This window comes from Lycorma delicatula, chromosome 11 (genome assembly GCF_047948215.1).
Source record: "Lycorma delicatula isolate Av1 chromosome 11, ASM4794821v1, whole genome shotgun sequence".
Lineage (NCBI taxonomy): Eukaryota > Metazoa > Arthropoda > Insecta > Hemiptera > Fulgoridae > Lycorma > Lycorma delicatula.
In genome coordinates, this window is record NC_134465.1 from 45203271 (window position 1) to 45228958 (window position 25688).

The window sequence follows — 25688 nt, forward strand, 5'->3', positions numbered from 1 at the left end:
TGACAGTTAAGAAAATGGAAAAAATAAACGTTGGAAGCGTTTGAAGTAATACTAGAGACTTCAGAAAATTAAATGTATTAACATAATAAAAATGAAGAACATCTCTGCTTATCACGGCGTAGTTTAATATGTAGTTAACGATACGGTAAAAAAGTGTTCTCGAAGAAGAAGAAGAAGAAGAAGAAGAAGAAGGAAGCAAGCAGTAGAGGAAGAAGAATAAATCTAATAAGATGTAACATGTTCTTTTTTTTTAGGTGATGAAGATGAAGCACAGAAGAATCAATAAGTGATTTTAAAATTAAATATACTCTGACAGAATGTACTTTAAGAAAACAGAACTAATAAGGATAGGGAGAAATAAACTGATAAATATCTATAAAAAAGAAGAAAGAATTGAATGAGTAGAACAGTACGATGTTAACACAAGATTATAAAAATTAAAACAAAATAAAAGAAACACCGATGATTAAGTGAAAAAAAAAAAACACAAAAAAAAACCAGATATTCTGTAGTAAGATGAAGAAATGTAAAATTTAAAATGTGAAATGTAGACTATAAAAAAAGAGAAAGTATTTGATTAGGCGTGGAGTAGAAGATTAATTTAATGTTCTTGAAATTTTAATTTTTTTTCTAGTGAAAAATGAAGAAAAGTGGTGTGTGTCAGAATAGAAGTTTAATTAGAATAAAAATTCAGAATAGTGTAATTAATCGGTTAGGACATGTGATAGGAGGAGAAAGGTTGATTAAAGATAGTGATCGCTGAAATTATGAATAAAAGAGAAAAGTGAAATGACAAGAAATTGATAGATAAAAGAATATGGAAGTTGTCAAAAACTTAAAGGTTCAACTGGGAATAAAAGAGAATTGATAGAAGGAGATTGAGAATTGACAGAAGTCCCTTTTTGTATATATACTTACAAAAAGGGACTTCCCTTTGGGCGAATATGATGATGATTGGCCAATTAGATCTCCCTGGATACGGTAGTGACGTGAATGGTGTGAAGGTTCACGATGTTCTTTATATACATTGGTACGTAGTATTAAAAAAAATGATGAAAGTGATTGGTGGAAGGCGTTATGCTCTCTCCTTAGTCCTTTTACATAAGCAGATTCTATTGGCCGATTGGTAAATATGTATAAATGATTTCATTTGAAGGGAGGGTAGTTTTCCCATTTCACTGGTTATTATATTAGATTTCAAAACGCCAATTATTTATCTTCTTTCTTTTTCAGTAAAAATTATCTTTTATAGTATCTCTATTTTTTCAAAATTTCTATAAAAAAATTCTGATGTGTACACCATATGTCTTCCTTGTACGCCTATTAAATTACATATACACATTTTTTTTTTAAATGAAAAGTACATTAAGTTTTATTTCATTAATAACTTCTGATACTTTTTCATATTTAAAAAAAATTTATTATTGAATTATTATTTATTGTAAAAGTTTTTACAATCAGAGCTTAATAATTATTAATAAATTAATATATTTAAATTAAAAAGAAAAAAAAGAAAAGGAATTGAAGTCTGATTCGAACCGATGAGCTTTCCCATTGTAAGATCCAAATATTTCATTAATTAAAATTTTATTTGCTATAATTATGGAACCAATGAAATAAGTACAAGTTATGACATATCGTTAAAAAGCTTTCAATGAGAGCTTATTACTGCAGTTAAGAAAAAGTTCAAAATCTAAATTTCTTTGGAGTTTTTGGACACTTTTGGTTCAGTTAAATACAATCAAAAGGGGATGTGCACAACTAGATGTTATTTCAGTTCTAAATCCAAAATTTCAACATCCTACAGGTAATCGTTTTTAAATTATGCGAGATACATACATACGTATGTACGTACAGACGTCATGCCGAAACTAGTCATAATTGATCAGGGATGGTCAAAATAGATATTTCCGTTGATATCTGAAAAACGAAATTTTTTGAGATTGCAATACTTCCTTTACTTCGTGCAAGGAAGTAAAATAGTTAATCTAAAGAAAAAATCTGTTTTATTGTAAATGTATTTATTCCCATTATAAAATTATAAATTTGTCGAGATATAATTTCGTTGATAAATTATTATAATAATTAAAATACCTTTAAAGTTTATTATTTGAAATATAATAATATTGTTTTATATTAACTAAAATTTTGATTTTCCATTTTTTTTTAAATTAAGCTTATTTAGAATTCCTAAAGTTTCTAATTATACTTTTGTATATATATATATATATATATATATATATATATATATATTTACATCCTAAAAGTAAATTATCTGATATGTTTAATAAAAACAAAGTGTATAGAAATTATATAAATTAGATTTTTAAAAAAATTAATTAAATAAAAAAAAGGCATATGTGAGGAAGAGGCATGAGTTTACTTTTATATTTGTTTGTCTCAATTTTCAAAATTATGTTTTTTTTAAAGATGTTTATCGTAAAACTTTGTTTTTATATTTTATTCTCACTAATTAATTAAAAATTAAATGAAAGGATTTTGTTTCGCAGAAATAATATTACTCGTTAAATTTTTGAATAATATTTATTTTAAAAAATGTAAACAACCTCCTGATTTTCTTTATCACGTTCAACTTGTACATAAATGTGTATGTGCTAAAATTATATTCATTAAAACCTGAGTTGTAATTTTTTTTTACATATTCGTAATTTTGCGAGTTTATATTTAAAATAATTATTACGGAATTTAAATTTATCAATTTTTACTTTTCCGTCAATATAACTAGAATAATTATATTAAAAAGGAAGTACATTGATCGTGTCAAAAATGGAGTATTGGGTGTTTTGCAAATCTTTACGTTTTAGGTCCAACTAATTCATCATCTAGACCAAGTGGTCCAGGTGGACCCCCAGGGGTCCACGGGAGACTCGACGGGGGTCTACGTTGGCGTGACAAAAAAATGGGGGTTCACAATTCGTAAGCGGGGGTCCACAAAAATTCATCTGGTTTCGATAGTGAAGAACTAAAATGTTGGCTTGACTTTGCGTATCAATCTAGGCAGATAATGTTCACAGGTAGAATGCCTTGATGAGGATATTCAGACATACGTTCAACATTTAATTGCCCTGCATGATGGCTTCAAAATCAGATTTGAAGATATTCTGACGATGGAAATATCACCATGCATCATAAATCCATTTGATGAAACGGAAGTGGAGAATGTGATATTACAAGAGGAGCTACTCGAGCTTAGCACTAATGCGGATCTGAAGGTGAAATTTAAAAGAGGGTATCAAACATTTTGGCTGCAGGCAGAAATACCAGAAAAATATCCTGGACTGTGGGGAATTGCGAGAAAGCTTTTGATAGCGTTTCCCTCGTCATATCTTGTCGGAAAAAGTTTTAGTGTCGCTACAAACCTTTTATCAAAAAAAGGAGCAGATTCAATATCACAGAACGGGGAGATTTGCGCTTATTTCTAACAAAACTTTAGTCAAATATTTATCATTTGCTGTCAATCCATTAAGTACATCCCTCCTATTAAAATTGTAACTATTTTGTGATTGTCATTGTACAAGTTACATTACGTTATTAATGTTTAATTTTAATTATATTACGACAATTTTATTATATTACATTGCAATATGATAACAATAATAATTAATAGCGTAATGATTACGTATTTGAATAAATGCAACACAAAAAAATATACTATTTTTCTTTTGCTTTTTACCACTCTGAATGGGAAGTTTTCTAAATAAAATAAGTGAGAATCGATTGCTTTCTTGTGCTGTGAGTAGATGTCAAAAATGTAAAGTTGGATGGAAGCATTTTTTTTGATCGGCCAACTTTACTTTTTTGACATCCACTCACAGCACAGTCAATCAAAAATTAACCAATCAATTCTCACTTTTTTACGGAAGCTGTTAGTTCGTAGAACTCAGCCGTAACGCAAATTTTCATAGTTAGATCTAATCTTCACGTTTTCCGTCGACTGGAAATATGGTAGAAATGTAGCTGCAGGGGGTCCACTGGAACCAGCAATATTTTGAAAGTGGTCTATGAGAAGAATAAGTTTGGGAACCTCTGATCTAGACCAAAAAAATATATGTTTTATATCGTACTACTTTTGGTCATATCTCAAATTGACCGATCCGATTTTCTTCAAAATTGGCTCAAATATTTCTATATATGGGGCATTGATCGTATTAATTTTTTTTCAAATTCGTTCAGGTGATGAGCTAAAACCAATAATACTGAAGATGGAATCGGTCACCAATTATATTAACCGTACGATTACTCAGATTCAGAAAAAATATATAGAATGTAAATCGTACATAATTAATTCAGTAGATAATTATCATTTCGATTAATCGAAGAAGATAATCGAGTAATGATTCCTAATTAAATTACGAATTATTTATCATCATTTGTTGTGAGGTGTGTTTGGATATCTCAGAAAACCCGATTATGATTTTATTGACAGGCACTTTAGAGAACATTTTACTTGGCAAAATTTTTACCTACATTGCATATAATAATCCAAAACATTTTTTTTAAAAAGTCAACCCCTTTCTAAAATTTAAATTTAAATTTTTTTTGCTCTATCTCCTTTGGTTTTATACTTAAAAAAAAAAATTGTTTGGCATTGTAAAATTATACGTAGGACGACCATAAAAATAGTCAAAAATCTTTCAAAATTAAATTTTTTTTTGAAGTTTTTACATTTTTGTTTTTCCTTTAATTGGAGGGGTGTTAAATTTAGGGGATATTTCATTTAAATAGATTTCTTCAGGTTAACGTGTATATGAATAATTTAACTTTTTTTATATTTATTCTCCACCTCTAAAAAAAATATAATCTATTCTATGTTTTTATTCTCTTTTGTATTTACTTTTAATATTTATCAATTAAAAAAGTGTTATTTTTCTCAGCCACTTTAAGTGTGATAACAATTTAAGTAGTTTTTGAGTCCTATTATATACCTCGGACCCAAAATGAGGAACAATTTTTCATTACATTGATAAAAGTTATACATTATTTTTTAAATTATCTTTTTTGTAATAATTTTTTTTAAGGATCATTTCTTTTAGAAAAAAAATTACTAGATTTTCCGCTCAGAGTAAGGGACCCCCCAAAATCAAAAATTTTTTTATCGGTAATTTGGTAGTTTGGATCCATAAATTAATTTTGGTAATCATTATATCAATCGGGAGCTTCAAAATTAAAAAAAAACCTGTAATTTTTTTGTTAATTATATTTAAACGTTTATTTAATAAATAAAAATATGACTTTTAATAATTAAATTGGAAAGATGTAAAGGTTTTTCATTGCAAGGAACTGTATGACTCGTGCGATACTTTGCCAGATTTTTTAACTTATAATTAATTGTTTATTCTGTAATGCTGCTCTGATTAGTGGTTTTAACACTGTTTCCCTTGATCCATCCATGTTTTCTTGTTTTATCCGTTGAGTAGAATATTTACCTATTCCTTAGTGACTTATTCACAACGTGTTATTTTCGTGTTCGTGTAGACGATTCACTTTCAGACAGTGTCGTCTCGGAAAATGGGGTACCTCAAGGTAGTGTATTAAGTGCCACCTTGTTTTCTGTGGCCATAAACAACATTACCGATTGTGTAGAGGCTCCTGTCTCTTGTCTTTTCGTTGAAGATTTTGTTATTTACGTTGCGAGCCGCTCTACACCCACTGCCGAGCGACTGATACAGAAAACTATATTTCGCCTTCAGGCTTGGTCAGGGACTACTGGTTTTATATTTTCACCCGACAAGACGAAATGTGTAGTCTTTTCTGGGCTACGGAACCCTTCTAATCCGCGGGTTTTTCTGAACAGAGAGCTTATTGCTGTCTCTACTTACGTCAGGTTTCTGAGTTTGCTTTTTGATAGCCGTCTTACCTGGGCCACACATATAAGGGAATTGAGGACAAAGTGTTCCAAACTTTTGGATATGATGCGGGTCCTTAGTAACACCAACTGGGGGGCTGATCGGTCATGTATATTGCGTTTTTACTACTCCCTTGTTCGTTCCCGTTTGGATTATGGTTGTGTCGCCTATTCTTCAGCTCGTCAAACCGTACTTAAGATGTTGGACGGTGTGCATCATTCTTTTCTTCGGCTTGCCACAGGTGCGTTTAGATCGAGCCCTATCGCAAACTTACTTATAGACAGTGGCGAGCCATCACTTTGGGATAGACGTGACCGGCTTTTGTTGTCTTATTTTGCTGGGTGATTCGGACAACCGAATCACCCAGCTTTTGACCCAGTTCATAGGGATCCTAATTTGAGGAAATATGAGGACCGTCCACGTTGTACTGCGCCTGTGGGTGTCCGTGCACGACGTCTGTTGCAGCGTATGAATGTTGGCACTCCCCCGTTGCTTCCATCATGTCCGTGCTTGAATTCCGCCGTGGAGAATAAACCATGTGGATTTTAAGTTTGATCTTACAACGTATGATAAACGATCAACGCCTCCTATTGTTTTCCAGCAGATGTTTCAGTTTCTCCTCACCAAGTCGAACCCAGACGTGGTGGTATACACTGATGGGTCGAAACATGACGGTAACGTTGGTTGTGCTTTTGTTTTTTTTTCGATGAACAGACTTATATGTTTGGCCTACCCGGTGTTACGAGTGTGTTCACCGCGGAACTACTCGCTGTGGATAGGACTCTAAATATCGTTGGCCCTAAATAAAGGAGCATTCTTATTTGCAGTGACTCGTACAGTTCTCTCCAGGCATTGGAAAACCTTTATTCTGGACATCCTGTCGTCGTTGGCATTTATGATAAAATCGCTGAGTTAGATAAACGAAACATGGGGGGTAGGTTTTTGCTGGATCCCTAGCCACGTTGGAATTCTAGGTAACGAGAGGGCAAATTCTGCTGCGAAAGAAGCGTGTATTCAGCCTCCTTTCACCACCCGAGTTACTACCTTTGATTTTATCAATCATGTAAAACAATCACTGCACGCGAGGTGGCAAAGTAGCTGGACGGCTGCCGTCGATAATAAACTTCGACGGATTAAAGATTCAGTGTTGCCGTGGGGCTCCTCTTGCAGGAACTCTCGTCGTGAGGAAGTGGTCCTCTGCCGGTTACAGTTGGGGCATACGAGGATCACGCTCGAATATCTAATGTCAGGAGAAGACCCACCCCTGTGCACACGATGCAACTGCCGCATGACTGTGCACCACATTCTCGTGGACTGCGTATGTTATGCGGCGTTGCGTCGTCAGTTTAATATACCCAGCAACATTCGGAATATCTTGTGCAATTATGGCGGGATATTGGAACGGATGTTTCTCTTTTTACATGGTACTGGGTTACTGCAAAGGATTTAATATACTCTTATATGTTTTTCTGTAAGGAGAGTTGTTTAATAATTTTAACCTTTATTTTCGATTTGATTTTTTAGTTCTATGTGTTTAATTTTACTATCCGGGGAGGGGATTTTTTCATAACCCATAGGAGTTGGGTAAGTTTTTATACTTTCTTTATTCTATTATTTAAGCTTTTATATTTTATCAACTTTGTCTGTGGTTTTAGTTTTGGGTTTTGTTTTGCCTTCTTGGCTTGTTTTAGTAAATTTTTATTATTTGGTTAATATTACGTTTACACCCTGCGTGGTTTATTATTTTGAAGTTATTTTACCCTTTTAATAATAACTACCGGGCGATGATAACGCCCAGGCGTTTTTCGCCCACAAAAAAAAAACACAATGTGTTATAATGTACCGATCAAAATAAAAGATTTCTTTATTATTATTATTATTTTATTGTTCGGTTTTTATAGTTCCTTTGAAAGAAAGTAATTTTATTTTTTCATATGTTTTATAAATAAATTATTAGTATTTCATTAATGTACTGTAAATAAATTAAATATATTTATACTTTATTTAACTAGAAATGTTTTCTTCTGTTGGTTATATGACTGGTATGTATGTACGAGTATGCAACAGAAATAAGAAATGAAGAACAACTCTCCTTTTAGATTCTAGTTCACTGAAATTTTTATATATTTGTTTATTTTTTGACTTTTCATTCTGGTTTTTTTATTAAAGCTTAATTTACAAAAGTTATTTTTACATTTATTTAAACAGTTAAATTTTAAACACACACTCAAAACTAAGAATATACATTTAATTCAAAAGAATTAGTGGCTTTCACATTTTTTTTCAGATTTATTTTTTTTAACTTTATTGAGAAAAAAACTGTATGAAACGTTACGTGTATGTGTTACGTATGTGTTACACTGGATAAAAAAAGTCCATGTTTATCTGATAAGCATCTCAGCGCCACGTTTGACTTTTCATACAGCTACCGGATATGAAAAAGAGTTCCTATCCAAGAACGAAATCTTTTTCGTTAACAGGCATCATTTATAAAAAGAATAAACTATGCTTTTTCCACCTTTTCAAAAAAAAAAAAAAAAAATTATAGAATTCTTGCCATTTCAGTGAACTTCTGCGTATCATTATATATAGTTAGTTATATAGTATTTTAAATATATATTATATTTACCGTTAATAATAAAAAAATTTGAGGTGGTTAAAATAGATTTAAATATTAATTTTAATAGAATATAAAGAGGTAAATGAAATTAAAAAAATAAGTATAAATTGGTAAACTAATAAACCTTTTTAAGATACATAATTCTAAAAATTCCAATTAAAAAACCTTTCACATAAAGTAAGCGCTTACTATATTTTTAGTGGTAAAAAATGTTGTATATTAACGAATAATATGATCCACAATACACCCTTAAATATCAAGGATGCAATTTATTTAAAAATCTCTCTCTTTTTTCTGTTTAGCTTGCGGAATCATCGTAAGATATTACTTCAGAGGATGAATGAGGATGACATGTATGAATGTAAATGAAGTGTAGTCTTGTACAGTCTCAGTTCGACCATTCCTGAGATGTATGTTTAATTGAAACCCAACCACCAAAGAAAACCGATATCCACGATCTAGTATTCAAATTCGTATAAAACTAACTGCCTTTACTAGGACTTGAACGATGGAACTTTCGACCTCCAAATCAGCTAATTTGGGAAGACGCGTTCACCGCTTGACCAACCCGGTGGGTTAGGTCGGTACTAACTGAACTAATGCAACTTCAAAACTTACATAGAACAAATTTCGCTTGTACGGTCGGCAGACCGGTGTACCCGCGAGAGTTAACGTACCAGATACCGAGTCGACCGGACGATCGATTTGGAGACCCGGCCCGATCAAGTTACTTTTTTATGCTTTAAATATTATTCATTTATTTAATTAAACATAGGAAGATTCAAAACATAGCAGTAGTTTTGAGAATTTTTTTCTGGTAGCGGTGCGATTTGGTAAAAAAATGTTTTTTGCAAATATTGTTATTTTTTAATCGTTAACAAATGTATCTAAGAAAAATATGATATTAATCAGGCAAAACCTCGAGATATTGAGTGTGTCCTTGCTCTACAGCCTCACCCCCTTGATCTTTTAAGTCGGAAATTTAATGACATCAATGCCCCATATATAGAAGTAATCTGATCGAGTTTGGTCAAAATCGGCCTGGTAGTTTTGGAAACGTAAGGTGATTTAGAGGCCGGACACCGAACACACACACACACACACACACGCGCGCGCGCGCACGTACGAACATTAACATCCGGACAATTTCCATCCGGTATTTTGGGTTCCTTAGATCTCAAAAAACAAGATCTGGTGAAAACAGTATATGCCCAAATTGGACCTATTACAATACTTTCCCTTCTGGAGCTATTCCCTCTGATATAGCGCTTCTTGATGGGAAAGTAAAATGAGCGAATTGAATTCGTTATATCTCTGAGTAAAATAATTATTTATTTTTAAATTTCAGTTTTAGAAAACCACTCCGACGGGGAGTCTTATTCTTTAAGACTTTGGGGGTTGGCTTCCCCACGGGCCTAGCCTCTGCAGTTTTTCTTTCCACTACACAATGAGCTGCAGATTTACACGGTACATATACTCTACATCAAGAACACTAAACAGTTTACAACGTACACCTTGCACAACTACAATACAACATTCTACAGTATTTCTTCTTACACATACACTCGGTGATGTTGCGACACCTTACGAAACGCAAGGTAACAAAAGGTGGTAACTATCGTGATGACGGGTGAATTGCTCTACGTAGTGATTCTCGAACGATGTCTTCTGGGCATGTGGGCGAACCCAGTTGTATTTAGCTCTAGCATCAGTACGCGTGCGCTCTGCTGGAGTGGTTCTTTATATATCGCTGGTACTCGTGGGACCAAAATTACAGGTCTACAAAACTTCTATGATGGTTGGTGGTCCAACCATCAAGTCCTCCCCTGGACGTGACAACATTCGTCTCTGTATGCTGTCACACCTTCCTCATTCGGCGTTACAACGCTTATTGGACATTTTACAATTCTCAATTTATAATGGTTTCTTCTCTGCACACCCGTCTGGTCTGAAACCGTTGTCGTACCGGTTCTTAAACCTGGTAAGGACAAAGCAAGCCCCTCAAGCTACCGCCTCATTTCCTTGACTAGTGTCTTATGAAAAGTGATGGAGAGAATGGTGAACCGCTGACTTGCGTGGTACTTGGGAAGACATGGCCTTTTGACTCCAGAACAGTGTGGTTTCTGACAAGGACGATCCTCTACTGGCCATTTAGTGTCATTGGAGACAGCACGTTTTCCTATTACGCCTCGTCGCTGGCGTAAACATATCAAAGAATTGAAAACCAGGTGTTCCAGGTGTACCAACTGGGGTGCCGATCGCTTGTGTATGTTGCGTTTTTACTATTCCTTGGTTCGTTCCCGTTTGGATTATCGTTCTTTTCATTATGTGTCGCCTACTTCTCAGCGCGTAATACCGTGCTTATGATGCTAGATCCTGTATATCATGCTTTCCTTCGGCTTGCTACAGGTACTTTTAGATCAAGCCCTGTCGTGAGCATCCTTGTCGACTGCTGTGAGCCATCACTTTGGGATAGACAAAACCAGGTATTAGCATCTTATTTTAGCCGCGTTAGGTGACAGCCAAATCACCCGGCTTTTGATCCAGTTATTGGAAATACTTACTGTCGCAGGTATGAGGACCGCTCACCTTCTATTGCACCTGTAGGTATTCGTTCCCGACGATTACTGCACCTTATGAATGTGGCCGCACCTCACCTATTTAGCCGTAATCATATCCTTCGTAGACAATCACCCACATACATTTTATGTTTGACCTCGCGAAATGCAGTAAAGAATCAACACCACCTATTTTCTTTCAGAAAATGTTTCAATGTATTTTCAAGGCAAACCCGGACGCAGTGGTGTATACAGATGGGTCGAAACAGAACGATACCGCGTTGGTTGTGCGTTTATTGTTATTGGCCGAACCTATATGTTTCGTCTACCTGGTATTACGAGTGTCTTTACTGCTGAAATGTACGCTATAAATCTTTGAATATCCTATTGAATTCTAAGTACCGTCGTATCCTTATTTGTAGCGACTCGTATAGTACTTGGAAAGCACTACACGAAAATCTTTAGAAAATCTTTATTCCAGACATCCTATCGTTACCGACTTCTACAATGCAATTACTGAGTTGAATCATCACAACACACAACTGATTTTCTGATAGATTCCTAGCCGCATGGGGATTCCGGATACTGAACGTGCAGTTTCTGTTCCATCCTTCACTTCCCGTGTTACTGCATCCGACTTTGTTAACTGTGTGAAACTTCTTCGCGCAAAGTAGCAAGTAACTGGATGGCTAGGTAGACACCAAACTTCGGCATATTAAAGGTTCTGTGTTGCTATGGGACTACTCATACAAGAAATTTCGTCGCGAGGAAGTCCTCCTCTGCCAATTGCGGATAGGACATACGAGAGCTACTCACGAGTATTTGATGTCAACAGTAAACGCACCGGTATGCATGCGATGCAACTGCCCCTTGACAGTGCGCTACATTTTTATGGAATGCATGCAATATGCGGCCTTGCATCGTAAATTTAAATTTCCCGGGAATTTTCGTCAAATCCTGGGCAATAATAAAGAAGTTTTATACCGGTTTTTTATCTCTTCTCGGTGATAATATTTTACACACTTTTTAATACTATTTCTCTTTTTTGTGGTAGTTGTATGTTTTTGTGTTTTAACATTTAGTTTACGCTTTTGTTTTGTCTTTATTTTAATATATTAGTTTTTTTATATTTTGTTTTTAAATTTCTCCTTTAAGTTTTCATTTTGTTTTAATTTTTTTGTGCTATTGTTTTATGTTTATATTACATGTTTTGTTTTCTGGGCGTTTTTTAAAATTTTTAATTATGAATTTTTTTTTTGACAGTTTTTAAAACACTTACATTGTGTTCGGGAGATGATAACGCTAAAGCCTAGAATAAAAAAAAAAGAAAACTACGTATTTAAAAAAAATAAAAATTGTGTACTTACATAGAAAAAATAGATAGGATGATGCGTGAATCAAAAATTTCATGAATGGTTTTCTCATTAATTTACCGGTTTGAGTGTTCGGAGCAACCATATACAATGCACAATACAACGGAAATAATACAGCTACTTGGACAATGTTAGCTAATTTTTGAAGGACAGGTTTCCTTCTGAATCCTGGAAGGCCGTCGTACCATATAGCTGCTAATAATTGTTGAATATTTGGATGGGCTACGAACTGTAACAAAGAAAATAAAATAACAATAATTAAATTATAAAATAATATTTTCTGCTGTTCAATTATTATTTGACAAAAACAATATTAAATCGGCTGTCGGGAGTAGTGAATGTGTGTGTATTAATTTGATGCGTCACTAGTACTAAGAATTCTTCTGAAAAATATTCTTCAAACAAGAAGCATTCTAATGACATTGTAATTCTAGTTACAATGATATTTATTATTTTCAAAAACATCAAATATATATATATATATATAGTTGCCGGAACAAATAATATCCCTAAAACCTATGATGGACTTATATAAAAGACGGAAAAAACAACTAATAATCACCTTCGTCGACTTTAAAAGGGCCTATGATTGTATACACCGACCATCCATGCTGAATATTCTGAGAAACTTGGGCCTTCACCCTAAATTCGTAAACATGATAAAATTAACTTTAACCAATACACAGTCTAGAGTGAAATTCAGAGGTGAACTCTCTCAACCCTTCTACATAAAAACTGGTTTGAGGCAAGGAGACGGCCTCTCACCACTCCTTTTTAACTGCGCCCTTGAATTTGTCATGAGAAAATGGTATGAAATAAATCCCAAAAATATAAAAATGGGTACTAAGAAAAACTCCATCACACTAAATTGCCTAGGATTTGCAGATGACCTCGCTCTTTTAGCAAATAATATTCAAGAAGCCAAAACACAAATCATGAGCCTTCAAAACCTAGCACAAAAGATAGGGCTTCATATCTCTTTCGAAAAAACTGAACTAATGGCCATAGATCCTCTGGTAATAGAGCACATTACGGTAAACAATCTGAAAATTAAAATAGTAAAACAATTTAAATATCTAGGGGAAATAATAACTTATAATTTAAATGAAAAAGTGACATGGCAAAACAGGACAAATAAAATGATTAAATCCCAAAAATTTACTTGGTCAACATATAACAAAAAATGCCTTTCGACTAAAACAAAACTTAAACATTATAAAACTGTAGTTCAGCCAGAAGTCACCTACTGAAGCGAGACCCTTTTCAAAATCACTCAGAAAAACCGAATCGATAAAATTCTGAAAATAGAGAAGAGAAGTGTCAGAACGTGTGTCGATAAAAAAACACCAAAAAGAAGGCCGATGGTTGATTGTGCCAAATGAGGTAGTGTATCAAGAAATAGAGCCTGTTACTGATACTATGCGGAAAAAAAGAATCTCTTTCTTTGGTCATCTCATAAGGACACCGGAAACAAGACTGTCAAGAAATATCATTGAAAAGCTCTGGTTCCAAAAGCTAGAAGTAGGATGGATCAATGAAATTAGAGAAGATATGAAAGAATTGGGAATTTCCCTGACTGACCTACAGAATAAAACTGGAAAAATTACAAAGCTAAAAGACAAAAATATTAGATTTAAACAAAAGACAGACAAGCGACAAAATACAACGAAGAGGATGTTTACGGATGAAGAAAAGAAAGCAAGATCTGAACGGATGAAGAAATATACTGGGCAGCGCGGAAGAGTAAAAAAACACGCTTTTCTCAGAAAATCCAACTAAAATTGACTTAAGTGGTCCCATGTTGGCCGTAAAAGCATAATAATAATAATAATATATATATATTTATATATATATATAAATATCATTTATTAATCATTTAATATAGTTATTGTACTTCAAACCTAATAAAACGTTTTTCGTAACCGAAGTTTTCTTTTACGTTTGGATATCTTGAAAACTACGGGAGATATAGTTCTGGGACTTCTTTTATTAGATTTTTCAGGTCAAAAAATATAAGAAATCACCAAGTGTAACTGTTATATAACGCATTAAAAAATTCAATTTGATCTCATTTCATCGGGGAGACAGAAATCCTGGCGAAATTTTTCGCTAGCCGTATATCGATAACAAAGCGTTTTCGGACATATGTTGTATGAACCTTTTTCCTTATATCACGTTCTATAATCAGCTACCAAATTATTTCCCTTTTCTCCTGCATCACTCTGAATATTTACTCATATTTTATAATTGGGAGTCTAAAAAGTATTGCGCTCGATTTACCGTTAGCGTAATTTGACAAAAATTGAGGCAGATGGACGTGTAAAGCAGTCATGACATAGCCAATGACTTAAATATCCATCACCAAACAGCGTTAAACCGTTTTGAGAAAGCTAGCTAAAAAAAGAATCTCGACGTTTGAATACCGCATGATCTGACTCAGAAACATTCGAATTATTTTTTTCGAATCTCTACTGTGTTTGTTTAAGTTTGGGTATAAATTTGTTTGTTTTTCGTTAGTTATGTTTTACGTTACTGCTGTGTTACTTTATTTATTATTATTACGTTTTGGAGTTGCGTTTTATGATTCGTTGTGTGATGAATTCATTTTTACCTTTCGGGTAATTAGATTCAGTTTCTTCGTTCTTAGAGAGTCATTCAGTTTTGTTTGCTTGGCTAGATGGGTTTTGTTTAGAGTTTATGTTAGTAGTACACCGATGGGAATGTCGCTTGTAGTATTCCCATAGTTGGCATCCTGGTTGTGGCTTGACTGAAAGTTGTCATTGCCGAGGTTCTGAAGATGACCTCCGGTAAAGCCCATAAGTGCTACGTACGGAGGAGGTGGCGTGACGGCCGAAACCGTCACATGGAAGATGTCTTCCTGTATCGGGCCAGGATGAAACGTAACTAAATCCAGCCGTTTCTGAAGTGGTTGATAGCGAGTGATTAAAGGTGGGTAACCTACAAAACAGTATGCGAAAAGGGTCCCGGTCGAAGCGAAGAGATGCTCCACGGTCTTTGGCAAGCCCGCATTGACGCCCAGGCAGGTTATACTGTGCGTTTGGTGGAATCGTCACGAGCTGCTGCCGCCAGGCAGAAAGATAAACTCCTATACTGTCGACGATTAGTGCGATTCCACCTAGCAATTCAAAAGAAACGACCTGAACCGGTCAACCGGAAGGGTTGGTGTGTCTGACATTTCTCCCACCTCCAACTCATTCGGTCGCCCTAAAGCGTAAGACCGAATGGCACAGCAGCCACAAATGGCTGCTGTGCCACAAAACCGTTTAGCGACTAATATCCTAATTAGCTCCTAGAGCTTACCTAACTTCGTGGTGCATTAAGGTTTTAATGCATTCGCCGTATAGCCCGGATCTTGCACCGTCATACTGTCATTTGTTTCGGTCTCCGGAATTCCCGAAATGGTGTTAAGTTAGTTTCAAAAAAAGCTTGTGAAAACCACGTGTCACAATCTTCTGACCGAAAGCCACAGTAGTCTTACAGCGACGGGATTATGGTGTTGCCGGAAAGATGGCAGAAAGTCATCGGAAAAAATGGTGTATATGTAGTTTCATATTATAATTTTGATATAACCGTAAATGTCTTTTCAATTTTCGCCTCCGGAGATTCAAAACGTTTTAGATAACCTAATATACTATTTTTATTGTGTGTATTTTTTTTTTTTTAATAAAAATAATTAGATATTAGAATAATATAAATAATCCATTTTTACCTTCTTTTGTTTGTAATTTATCGCTAATTCAAGTCTAGTCAATTTCATATGTTCATCTTCTTCTACGCTTGGATTATCTGGATCATGATTTAGAATAATCGCCAATTCTTGTGAACTTCTTGATTGGTCCAACAAATCAACAGCAAATTTTTGACATTGTCGCCTCAGTTCCTTTAAACAAATACAAGAAGAGAAAATAAATACATTTAACAAATTTTAACTTATTATTTTCTTTTTTTTTAAATTTTAAAACTTGTACGTGTGAATATGGAAATGGATTTTATAACGTACAAAAAATGACGTGGATTTGAACTAGGTACTCCCGGATGAAACGGCTAGACGCTACTAATAGTCTACGAAGATCAGTATAGATAATTAATAGATGTTATATCTGAGCAATTTTTTTTATATTATTTCTTAAAGATTTTTTTTTTTACATTGGTAAAACAGGTAGAGCTATCAATTTTATACACAATTTGGTGATGCAACTGACACTAAACTTTAAAGTTTTTAATTTGCACGTCTATTTGGTAAATATGATGTAAGTATTTTATGCGGACTGGTCAGTGAGTCAATATTAAGTAATATTTAAATTAAAAAATAAATGAATATTTATTCAGACAAATATACAACTAAATTTAATAAAGATTATTTTAAGAATAAACAGGTTTTAAATAAATGTAACAGTAGTAAATCAAATATACGAAGATACTAAATATATAATATTTTTACCAAATTTTCAAAGAAAATTACGGTATTATTTTCAGCAAGGAGGTGTTCCTTCGAGGCGAATGTCTCATACACATCTGTCTGTAAATAGGTGGTCCGTGGTAGATCTCTTTTCTCTGAATCTGTACTGGTATTGTAAGAAAAATTTGATTCTCTCCAGATGCCATTTCAGTCTGTTATTTATCATTTTCTCCACCACCTTGCAAAGGGTGCAAGTTAGAGCAATAGGACGGTAGTTCTCTGCTGATGTAATGTCACGATTGGGCTTAGCCACAGGTATGACTAAAGCCTTCCTCCAGATGTCCGGAAACAGATGTAAAAAGTGCTGAAGACCCTTATTAGAGAGTTCCTGTATGAAGGCATATAGTATTCAATCAGGTCCATTGCTGAAGACTTTAGACATGCAAGTACATCTCGTTATTAACTCAAGGTGAGAAGGGCGTTCAGATCCTGGTTGATGTTATTCCGTCGAAGTATGTTCTCTGAACTAAATTCAGAGCTGCTTTTAATCCTCAGAAAATTGTTATCAAGGTTTGAGACGCTCGAGTTCCGTTAAAACCTGTCACCCAGAGTATTCGATATGTTGTAAAGGTTTTGAATTACGCGACAATTCTCAACCAGCTCATGTACATGATTGGTCTTATACGTTCCCTTGATCTTGTTCCATACCTCACTCGTAGGAGTGTGTCTAATATTAATCGAGGCTAGGAATTTGCACCACGCTAGACGTTTATTATCTTTATATGCCTTTCTAGCCTTCGAGGGTCGTTTTTTATATTCGACAAAGGTTGCTTCATTCCGTTGCCGTTTGTATGTTAAAAGCATTCTTTGACGGTTGCATCGCTAATTTTCATTCATTTTTCCACCAAGGAATACGTTTCTTACCAATCAATCCAGACGTTCTTGGTATACTGAGTTCAGCATCACGCATCACAAGTTCCGACTGCTAGGGAGATAGATATTACATACTGTAATCGTTCCAGGAGCAAGCGTCAAAGTCACAGCTATAGCTTCAAGGCTAGTATACGGATTAATTTCTCTATAGGCTAGTTGATCACTAATGAAGATAGCTACACCACCCCTGGCGTGGGAGACATCCAACCTGTTTTTGAGAACGGCATTGTAACCTTTCAGAACTACGTAGTGGTTATCCTTAAAATTAGTCTCTTGCAGGCATATCAGGGAAGGACTGAATCGATTGATTAGAAACTGTAAATTTTCTCTCTGCGGGTGGAGTCCATTGATATTCCATTGTAGGATTGGAATCGATTTTATTTAACCAAATATTTTCATTACTTTATATTTAAAAATTTAATAATTATTACATTTATTTATTTTTTATTCATTGGTTATTTATTAGATATTTATATAATTTATTTTTTACTTTTCAGTGCATGTTTATATTTGTTTATATATATATATATATATATATAAAAATGTTAAGTTCGTTTGTGTACGGCTTCAAAAACTCAAAATATTCTGCACCGATTGAGCTCAAATTTTAGCACGATATATAACCCGCATCAAAGATTGTTTTCACATATTTTTAATAAATTTATCTACCTTTTTTTTTTGTACATTTTTAATTTGGAAATGTAAAGAAAGGAAAACCAATCAGATCAATGCAAGATGGCCGCTGTCAAACACAACAACCAATCACAAAGAGCCCGTATGGCCGTTGCTAATGTAAACAAAATCACAACTGATTAAGTAACAAATTTCTTTGAATTATATTTAACAGCTAAAACAACTGTATTTTATTAAATAAAAAAAAAAAAAAAAAAAAAAAACAAAAAAACACCAAAACAAAAAGAAAAGCCACCAAGAAGGATGACTTACAGTAAATAAATTAAAACACCCAATTTTCTTATAGCCCAGATAGACCTAAGACTATGCAAACAAAAAAAGTCGAAATAACCAAATACACAGAAAATAATATCCCTACATAATGACCAAAAAATCCTTTGTTAGGTTATTTTTTTACATATATATGAGCAAACAATCGTTTTTTGGTCATTTAGCGTTCTTTGCTATGTAAAAACAAAGAACAAAATTCACAAATAGTAACACTGACCCACACAAATAAGTATTCGTTTCTTTTTGTTTTATATTTTTTTTTTAATTACTTTTAATACGCGAAACCCTTTGCAATGATTGAACATTAACTTAAACCTCTTCAAAAAGTATTCCTTTTGAACTAAGCCACATTTTGATATCATTGTTTTTCTATAACAGGGCTGGAATTCTTTTCGTTTAATGATAAGAAGCGTTGTCGAAGACAATAACCGAATTCTCTTCCAAAGGACATAATACACCGCTAAACTATTTCCTAATAATTCAAATTCGTGTAATTTTTTACGAATCGCGTTTTTATCAAAATCTCACCTTTTTCTCAATTTACCTGCGGGGTTTTGTTTTCTTTGGAGACCGTAATTCATTAGTAGATTCATAATCGAGAATCACGTTGTACACTGAAACAGCACAACTTCTACTTACGTTAGCAGTTTATTAACATCTGAAATCAACGCCGTTTCATTGTTCTGTAATTTGTAAGCATTACTGTGCTTTTGTAAGCATTTAAAATGATGTGTTTTTCGCACGACTTAAGGGCTTTTTTTCGCAGCCCACAAATCTTTATATATAAAAATGTTAAGTTCGTTTGTGTACGCTTCAATAACTCAAAATGTTCTGCACGGATTGAGCTCAAATTTTAGCACGATATATAACCCGCATCAAAGATTGTTTTTATCTATTTATCGCATCAGTCACATACCCGCGACCGCGAGAAAACAGTTTTTTTACGGTCAGCTGTGTACCAGTGACGCGCCATCTGCTCGAAGCGAGGGGAACACTTGCCATACTAGCTAACGACAACCGCAGTCACATGTGAAACAATACCTGTTACCAATTACATTGTTTATTAACAAAAAAAAAAAAAAAAACGTATCCACTTGCATCTGATTCAGATTATTATACAATCTGAATTAAATATTCACTTTAATCGAGGTACTTTTGTGTGACCGTGTCGTGATTGAGCTGCGCCTTTCACCAAGCTCTGAATTTATTAGAAAAGGACCAGCAATGGGATATATGTATTAATGACGCGTGTAACACTGCACATCCAAACCAAATTCGCGCATTATTCGCATTTATATTGACCGCTTGCTTCCCTTCATCTCCCACAGAGTTATGGGAAAGATATCGATCGCATATGGGTGAGGATATTTTGCATAGAGTACGCCTAGAAAATACCAATATGACCGTGGAATTTACAGAAGGCATTTACAACGAAGCAATGATAAATATTGAAGATCAAGTGCTTAGCTATTGCAAATAAAGTTCTTAGTCGATTGGGAATGCCAGCACCCATCCGAGCTGCGATTGCTTCATTTGATGTGGATCTACGCCGTGAACAGAGTTACAACATCGGTGATCTTCAGTCATATGTCCAATCAAACATTTCCAAATTAACGCGTGAACAGAAAGGCATTTACGATCGCATAATGCAAATGATAAATGACGGAGTTGGGGGGACCTTCTTCTTGGATGCGCCAGGAGGAACTGAGAAATCATTCCTCATTAGATTGATTCTAGTAACGGTTCGATCAAAAAATGACAATTATCCTGTTGCGGAATATTAATCAGCCAAAACTCTGCAACGGCACGCGACTTGCAGTTAAGAAATTGATGAATAACGTATTGGAAGCAACGATTTTAACGGGGCCTTTCAAAGGTGAAGATGTCCTCATTCCTCGAATACCCATAATCTCGACCGATACACCATTTTAATTTAAAAGATTGCAATTCCCAATTCGATTGGCATTTGCAATAACAATCAATAAAGCTCAAGGTCAATCTTTAGAATTGTGTGGTTTAGATTTAGATGCGGATTGCTTCTCACATGGGCAACTGTATGTTGCGTGTTCCCGAGTCGGCAAACCATATACCCTTTATATCTACGCAGACAGTGGAAAAACAAAAAAAAAATATTGTATATCCACAAGTATTGCAAAATTAAACTTCTATGAAACGTATGTTTTGTTTTGTTTCTCATTTCTCATCCATGCAACCACAATGTGCCACAGCGAAGCGGGACGGGTAGAGCTAGTATATTATTTTTTTTTTTAAATTCTCAATTTGATTTAATTCTTCTTATTTTTTACTTTTTAGAGGGTTTTTCTAATTTGTTTCCTTTTTTTTTATTGATGTTAATATTGGTTAAATAAAAGCTTTTTTAAAAATAATTTTTTATATGTAATCAAATATATTTTTGTATTTTTTTTTTGTTGTATTTTTACGATGAAGGACAATAAGAGAGTCAAATGGAATCAAAGATATATTCTTGAACATTTTGATGTTTTTTTGTAATCGTACTCTAAATATTGCGTATTTAAGTCATTAATATTTAAAAAAATAATTTTTAAAAATAAATTAAAAACCGGCTTCAAAAATAATACTGAATATTTTTACAAATAATTATATATTTATTTATTAACTAAAGTAAAAGCATTTACAACAAATAACTATTTTTGAAGTCGATGCCAGCTAACGGTTTGCTAACGTCGAAGATATTGCGTAACATAATTTAAAAAAAAAATTGTGGAATTGATAACCTTTTTTTTTGAAGTCTGTTAAAAATTCTGTAACATATTTGAAATAAGAATATATGAAGGGTAAAACGGGAAAGTAATGGGACTCTCTTCTAGTTTCTTTTTATTTTTTAAAAATTTTATACGAATGACCTATATAAACGTAAAGTAAAAAATAATATATACCCTAGTTCCGTATTTCTTAAATGTACATTTTGTAGAATATTCTTCACATTTTTCTCCTTAAATATACTTTCTTATTTTTATCAATACTTCTTTTTTTTATATACGGATTGCATACTTGTGTTAGATTATATTTTAAAAGAATGCTTTTTTTAATGCTTTAAATTAAACAAATTTGAAAGAAGCAAATAAATTTACAAAAAAACTCAATTAAAAGTAAATAGAAAAATTTTTCAATTCATTTTTAAATTAATATCTTTTGAAGTGAAGTTAAGGATTAATAAGTATTCTCTAGATATTTATTTTTTATTTAGCCCTTTTTTTAAAAAATTATAATAAAAAAATTGATATATATTGTTTTATTAACATTTTGATGTTAATTTATAAAAATATATGATAAATTTATTTTTTTTGTATTCAGTCATTTGACTGGCTTGATTCAGTTAAATTTTATTTATGTTTAGTTAAATTTTATATATTTTGTATGTTTACGTTTACGACTGTGATATTAGTTTTAAGTAATATTTTAGGTATGATATTATTTGCAAGGTTTTTTGTTTAATATTTTAGGTTATAGAATAGTTTTTTTACGATTTGATGATATAGTAATTCTAGCTGAGAGTAAAAAGGATTTACAAGAAACAATGAACGGCATGGATGAAATACTACGCAAGAACTACCGCATGAAAATAAAACAAGAACAAAACAAAAGTAATGTAGTAGAAATAACAAAGATGGACCACTGAATGTGAAAATAGGAAGAGAAAAGGTTATGGAGGTAGATGAATTTTGTTATTTGGGAAGTAGAATTACTACAGATGGACAAAGCAGGAGCGATATAAAATGCCGAATAGCACAGGCGAAACGAGCCTTCAGCCAAAAATATAATTTGTTTACATCAAAAATGTAAAAAAGAGGAAGTTGAGGAGGATGAAATGGGACAAACAATACTGAGATATGAATTTAAGAGAGCATTAAAAGATTTAAATGGCAGAAAGGCTCCTGGAATAGACGGAATACCTGTAGAATTACTGCGCAGTGCAGGTGAGGAAGCGATTGATAGATTATACAAACTGGTGTGTAATATTTATGAAAAAGGGGAATTTCCGTCAGACTTCAAAAAAGGTGTTATAGTCATGATACCAAAGAAAGCAGGGGCAGATAAATGTGAAGAATACAGAACAATTAGTTTAACTAGTCATGCATCAAAAATCTTAACTAGAATTCTATACAGAAGAATTGAGAGGAGAGTGGAGGAAGTGTTAGGAGAAGACCAATTTGGTTTCAGGAAAAGTATAGGGACATGGGAAGCAATTTTAGGCCTCAGATTAATAGTAGAAGGAAGATTAAAGAAAAACAAACCAACATACTTGGCGTTTATAGACCTAGAAAAGGCATTCGATAACGTAGACTGGAATAAAATGTTCAGCATTTAAAAAAAATTAGGGTTCAAATACAGAGATAGAAGAACAATTGGTAACATGTACATGAACCAAACAGCAACTGTAACAATTGAAGAACATAAGAAAGAAGCTGTAATAAGAAAGGGTGTCCGACAAGAATGTTCCCTATCTCCGTTACTTTTTAATCTTTACATGGAACTAGCAGTTAATGATGTTAAAGAACAATTTCGATTCGGAGTAAGAGTACAAGGTGAAAAGATAAAGATGCTACGATTTGCTGATGATATAGTAATTCTAGCCGAGAATAAAAAGGATTTAGAAGAAACAATGAACGGCATAGATGAAGTCTCTACGCAAGAACTATCGCATGAAAATAAACAAGAACAAAACAAAAATAATGAAATGTAGTAGAAATAACAAAGATGGACCGCTGAATGTGAAAATAGGAGGAGAAAAATTATAGAGGTAGAAGAATTTTGTTCTTTGGGAAGTAGAATTACTAAAGATGGACGAAGCAGGAGCGATATAAAATGCCAAATAGCACAAGCATAATTAAAATTAATTTAAATGTCAGGAAAAGATTTTTGAAAGTATATGTTTGGATCGTCGCTTTATATGGAATTGAAACTTGGACGATCGGAGTGCCTGAGAAGAAAAGATTTGAAGCTTTTGAAATGCGGTGCTATAGGTGAATGTTAAAAATCAGATGGGTGGATAAAGTGTCAAATAAAGAGTTGTTGCAGAAAATCGATGAAGAGAGAAGCTTTTGGAAAAATGTAGTTTAAAAGAAGACTTATAGGCTACATATTAAGGCATTCTGGAATAGTCCCTTTAATATTGGAAAGACAGGTAGAAGGAAAAAATAGGCACGCAACGTTTGGAATATGTAAAACATATTGTTAGGGATGTATGATGTACGGGGTAACCGAACGAAATGAAACCATTGGTACTAGATAGGGAATCTTGGAGAGCTGCATCAAACCAGTCAAATGACTGAAGACAAAAAAAGTAATTTTAGTAATTTGTATATGTTTTTCATATATTTTTATTCTGCACGATGATAAAACGTTTTTCCCTTTTCTTTAATATCAATCGGTGTTGAAGACACTTTTTCGTCAGAATTCGACATACTTAATAAAAGGATCAACTGTGTAATATAGAAACTTAGTTACCTATCGGTATAATTTCAAATTTACCTCTGCTTGGTAACTACTCTCTTTTTACTGTTTAACCTACGGAAGGTATTATATTAGAGGATAAATGAGAATGATATGTATGAATGTAAATGAAATGTAGTCTTGTATAGTCTGAGGTCGACCGTGCTTTGATGTTTGATTAATTGAAACCCAACCACCAAAGAAAACCGGTATCCACGATGTAGTACTAAAATTCGTATATAAGTATCTATTTTTACTAGCTTACTAACTACTAAATCGGATTAAAATCAAAGTAAATAGGCAGTTGATGCATTAACCATTTATGATTTGTCAGTGGTTAAAAAGAATAGGCTTTTGATCGGTTAACATTTGTTTCATAATGAAAATCTGTTACATAATGACCCGTATTAAGAGCTTCTACACAACCCTTCCTTTAAAACTTACATAAAAATTAACACAAATCAGCAATTGCTACTCCTCCGGAAAAGGGGGCGCATTGCTCCCTCCATAAAGTTAGTGCCCCGTTGTGGCGTATTCCTGCTAGCCTATGAAGCGTTAGCACCGAAAGGACTTCAGTGGACGGTCTGAAGGGGAATTACGTCGGGAGGACAGGCTGCATAAGCCTAGCCTTCCGCGGCCGGCCCATAAAATGGGTTCGATAACGCTGGTTTAACAACGGATTGGAATGCAATTAAATCCGTCACTAAAACACACAATACTAAATAAGACAAAACTTGTAAAAATTAGACCCGTCATTTACAATAAACCTTTTAAAAAAACACGCCCGATTAGAATCATCCAGCAGCAAGGGGCTCTGTCCAGGTTCTGCGATCCGAAGGGAGAAACAAACTTTCGCCAACTTTGCATTCCATTCCATGGAATGGATATATATATAAATATATATATAAATACATATATATATATATAAATTTACTTAGCAATTCAGATGGTCAGTATTAAACAAATATAAAAGATTACCATATATTCGCTTTTGCATTCCTGTTCAGTGAAAGCAAGATTTCGTAATTCCCAGGATAACTGGAAAGCTGTAAGGATAGGATCGCTGGAGGATAATGCGATCAATGCTGGACTCGCCAGCGCTCGGTATTCACTGACTCTTGATATCGAATGACGTAACGAATCCTCATTTGAATCTCGAATACAAACATCACAACCGCATCTGAAGAAAAAAAAAACAATATTGATATACATTTAAATTATTTCAAATAAATTTAATGAAAAAAAAAAATTAAACATTTTTTTGTATAATTTTCAAATTTTTCTAAGAATGAACATAGATTCTGCCTTTCTCGGTATATAATTTTTTTTTTTATAAAATTCATTATTTTCAAGGAGAAAATGAATTTTAGAGACTATATACGGTGTCATTCAGGTAAAAGGGAAATTTAAAAAATTAAATATTCTTCTGAAAAACGTGCCATTTATGAATACATATACAAAATTTATTTTTTTTAAATA

At 33.5% G+C, this 25688-nt stretch overlaps 1 protein-coding gene across 2 annotated transcripts in view; it reads right to left on the reverse strand.

Moving 5' to 3' along the window:
• The window catches only part of LOC142332043 (transient-receptor-potential-like protein), a 190276-nt gene that overhangs the window by 119202 nt on the left and 45386 nt on the right, over nucleotides 1-25688 (reverse strand). For both annotated transcript variants that reach the window (XM_075378148.1, XM_075378147.1), the window contains exons 6-8: nucleotides 25188-25389; nucleotides 16149-16319; nucleotides 12413-12647 (exon numbers count right to left, since the gene is read on the reverse strand). In XM_075378148.1, the coding sequence (XP_075234263.1) occupies nucleotides 12413-12647; nucleotides 16149-16319; nucleotides 25188-25389 (608 nt within the window). The remainder of the gene's footprint in view (nucleotides 1-12412; nucleotides 12648-16148; nucleotides 16320-25187; nucleotides 25390-25688) is intronic.